Source organism: Eimeria mitis, genomic scaffold (assembly GCF_000499745.2).
Source record: "Eimeria mitis Houghton genomic scaffold, Emh_scaff3617, whole genome shotgun sequence".
In the NCBI taxonomy this organism is placed as follows: Eukaryota; Apicomplexa; class Conoidasida; order Eucoccidiorida; family Eimeriidae; genus Eimeria; species Eimeria mitis.
Genome location: NW_013571960.1, coordinates 3,585 through 5,993, shown reverse-complemented (window position 1 = coordinate 5,993; position 2,409 = coordinate 3,585). Strand labels below are relative to the sequence as shown.

General features: G+C 59.2%; 1 protein-coding gene across 1 annotated transcript in view; it reads left to right on the top strand.

Annotated features, from left to right (window-relative positions):
- Positions 1-420: 420 nt before the first annotated feature.
- Positions 421-2,409, top strand: part of EMH_0067860 (uncharacterized protein) — a gene marked incomplete at both ends in the record, with an annotated part of 5,208 nt that continues 3,219 nt past the window's right edge. The window contains 3 exons of the mRNA XM_013498672.1: positions 421-738; positions 816-1,160; positions 1,387-2,402. Of these exons, the coding sequence (XP_013354126.1) occupies positions 421-738; positions 816-1,160; positions 1,387-2,402 (1,679 nt within the window). The remainder of the gene's footprint in view (positions 739-815; positions 1,161-1,386; positions 2,403-2,409) is intronic.

The following is a 2,409-nucleotide window of genomic DNA, read 5'->3' as shown; positions in this document are numbered from 1 at the left end:
TATATATATATATATATATATATATACAAATGTTTTCTGCAGGCGTGAGCGCTGCGAGTGCAGCAACATTTCCTGAGCAGTTTTTATCAACAGAGATGACGCGAGCTGCCTATACACCCCAGGGTGTATTGATCGACAGCAGCAGCGGTATTTGTTTGTCTCTGCTTCCTCGTGGTTGTCTCCTCGATGCAGCAGCAAGAACCTATCCCTTTCATCTGCAGCCCCCGCCCCCTGCTGTCCCCTCTCTGTCTTTTGGTTGCGCCAACGCGCAGCTGTATGCTGCATGCAGGCGGCTGTGCGGTGCATGCACCAGCAGCTGCAGCAGCAGCAGCAGCAGCAGCAGCAGCAGCAGCAGCAGCAGCAGAAGGAAAACTGCTACTTTTGTTCGACTCTTAACCTGCCGCTGCTGCCCACCACCCAATGCATGCACCAAATGCTTCGTTTGTGGGGCCCCCTGTGAAAGGGCCCCCACACGCACCAGCACCAGCAGCAGCAGCAGCAGCAGCAGCAGCAGCAATAGCAGCAGCAACAGTGATCTTGCCTTGGCTGTACCCGGTGAGACGCACTGTACAGACAGACACCCAGCACCAGCAGCAACAGCAGCAACAGCAGCACCAGCAGCAGCAGCAGCAGCAGCAGCAGCAGCAGCAGCAACAGCAGCAGCAGCAGCAGCAGCAGCAGCAGCAGCAGTATGTTTGTGTGTGTGTGCTGCAGCAGAAGTACTGGAGACGTGGTGGTGTAGGTCTGAGCGGCTGCGGCGGCTGTGGGTGCATCTTCCTGCTGATGCTGCTGCTCTCCGTTTGTCTTTGGTGCAGCAGCTGCTGCGGCTAGCAGCAGCAACAGCAGCAGCATCAGCAGCAGCAGCACCAACAGCAGCAGCAGCAGCACCAGCAGCAGCAGCAGCAGCAATACAAGATGAACAGATAAGTACACTGCCGCAGGGACTACGAGCTCTTGCTGCAGCAGCACAGCGGCAGCAGCTTTTTGCTGCTCGTGCTGCGACGCAGCAGCAAGCAGCAGCAGCAGCACCAGCAGCAGCAGCAGCAGCAGCGGCAGCAGCAGCAGGGGGCAGGCCGTCTCTGTATGAAGGCTTTGGTGATGTCGCTGTCTCAGAGCCACACCGCCGATATGCTATTCTCCTCATGCACAGGCTGCAGCAGGTGTGTTGCTGCTGCTGCTGCTGCTGCTGTTGCTGCTGCTGCTGCTGCTGCTGCCCTCACTTCTTTCCATTTGCTTCTGCTTCTGCTGCTGCTGTTGCTGCTGCTTCCATCCCTTTTCCTCAACATTTGCATATCTTCTTTCACATATTCTTCCTGCTCTTTCCCTTTCTGCTGCTGCTGCTGCTGCTGCTGCTGCTGCTGCTGCTGCTGCTGCTGTTGTGTGCAGCGAGCTCTGTGGGACGCGCAGCGCTGCACGCCGAGCGGAAATATTTTGGTGCTGCGGGAGTATGCTCGTGCTGTTGCTGCTGCTCGCGAGGCCCCGCTGCTGGTGCGTTCTCCTCTGGAGATGGGCTGGGGACGCATGCAGCAGCAGCAGCAGCAGCAGCAGCAGCAGCAGCAGCAGCAGATGCAGCAGCAGCAGCAGATGCAGAGGATTGCTGGCTTTGCCACGCTCAGAGGACACGCAAGGTCACCTTTTGCTCGTGCTGCAGCAGAATATGATGATGATGATTCAGCAGCAGCAGCAGCAGCAGCAGCAGCAAGAGGTAGAGGTCGCATGCAAAGAGCAGCAGCAGCAGCAGCAGCTGCTGCTGCTGCTCGCAGCAACCGAGCATCCTCCTCATCCACTGGGCGGCGTTTACGTGGGGGCCCCTCTGCAGCAGAAGCTGAGGGCTCCTCCCCCTCTCACAGCAGCAGCAGCAGCAGCAGCAGCAGCAGCAGCAGCAGCAGCAGCAGCAGGTTTCAACGCTCATACAGCTGCAGCAGCTCCGTCAGCCAGGAGGACCCCAGAGACAGCCAGTGGGGGGCAGAGTTTTTGTCTCCGCGGCGGCAGCGGCGCATGCGTCTTGCTTCTTCTTCTTCTTCCTGCAGCAGCAGCAGCAGCAGCAGCAGCAGCAGCAGCAGCAGCAGCACCAGCAGCAGCAGCGACACAGACTGCAGCGGGGGTGTCTCCACTCGCTCCTCATCCTCAGCAGCAGCAGCAGCAGCAGCAGCAGCAGCAGCAGGAGTTCGTCGTTCTAGCCGTTGGCGCTCTCGGCGTCGTTTCGACTCTCCTGACGCAGAAACCAGCAGCAGCAGCAGCAGCAGCAGCAGCAGCAGCAGCAGCAGCAGCAGCAGGAAGGTGCGGCGCAGCAACCGCCTAGCTGGCGGCAGCCTAGCTGTGAATGCTCTCGTGCTGCTGACGGACCCCACCGTCCCCGACAGCAGCAAAAGAGAGTTGCTGCGGCTAGCTGATCCTGATGAGTTGAAA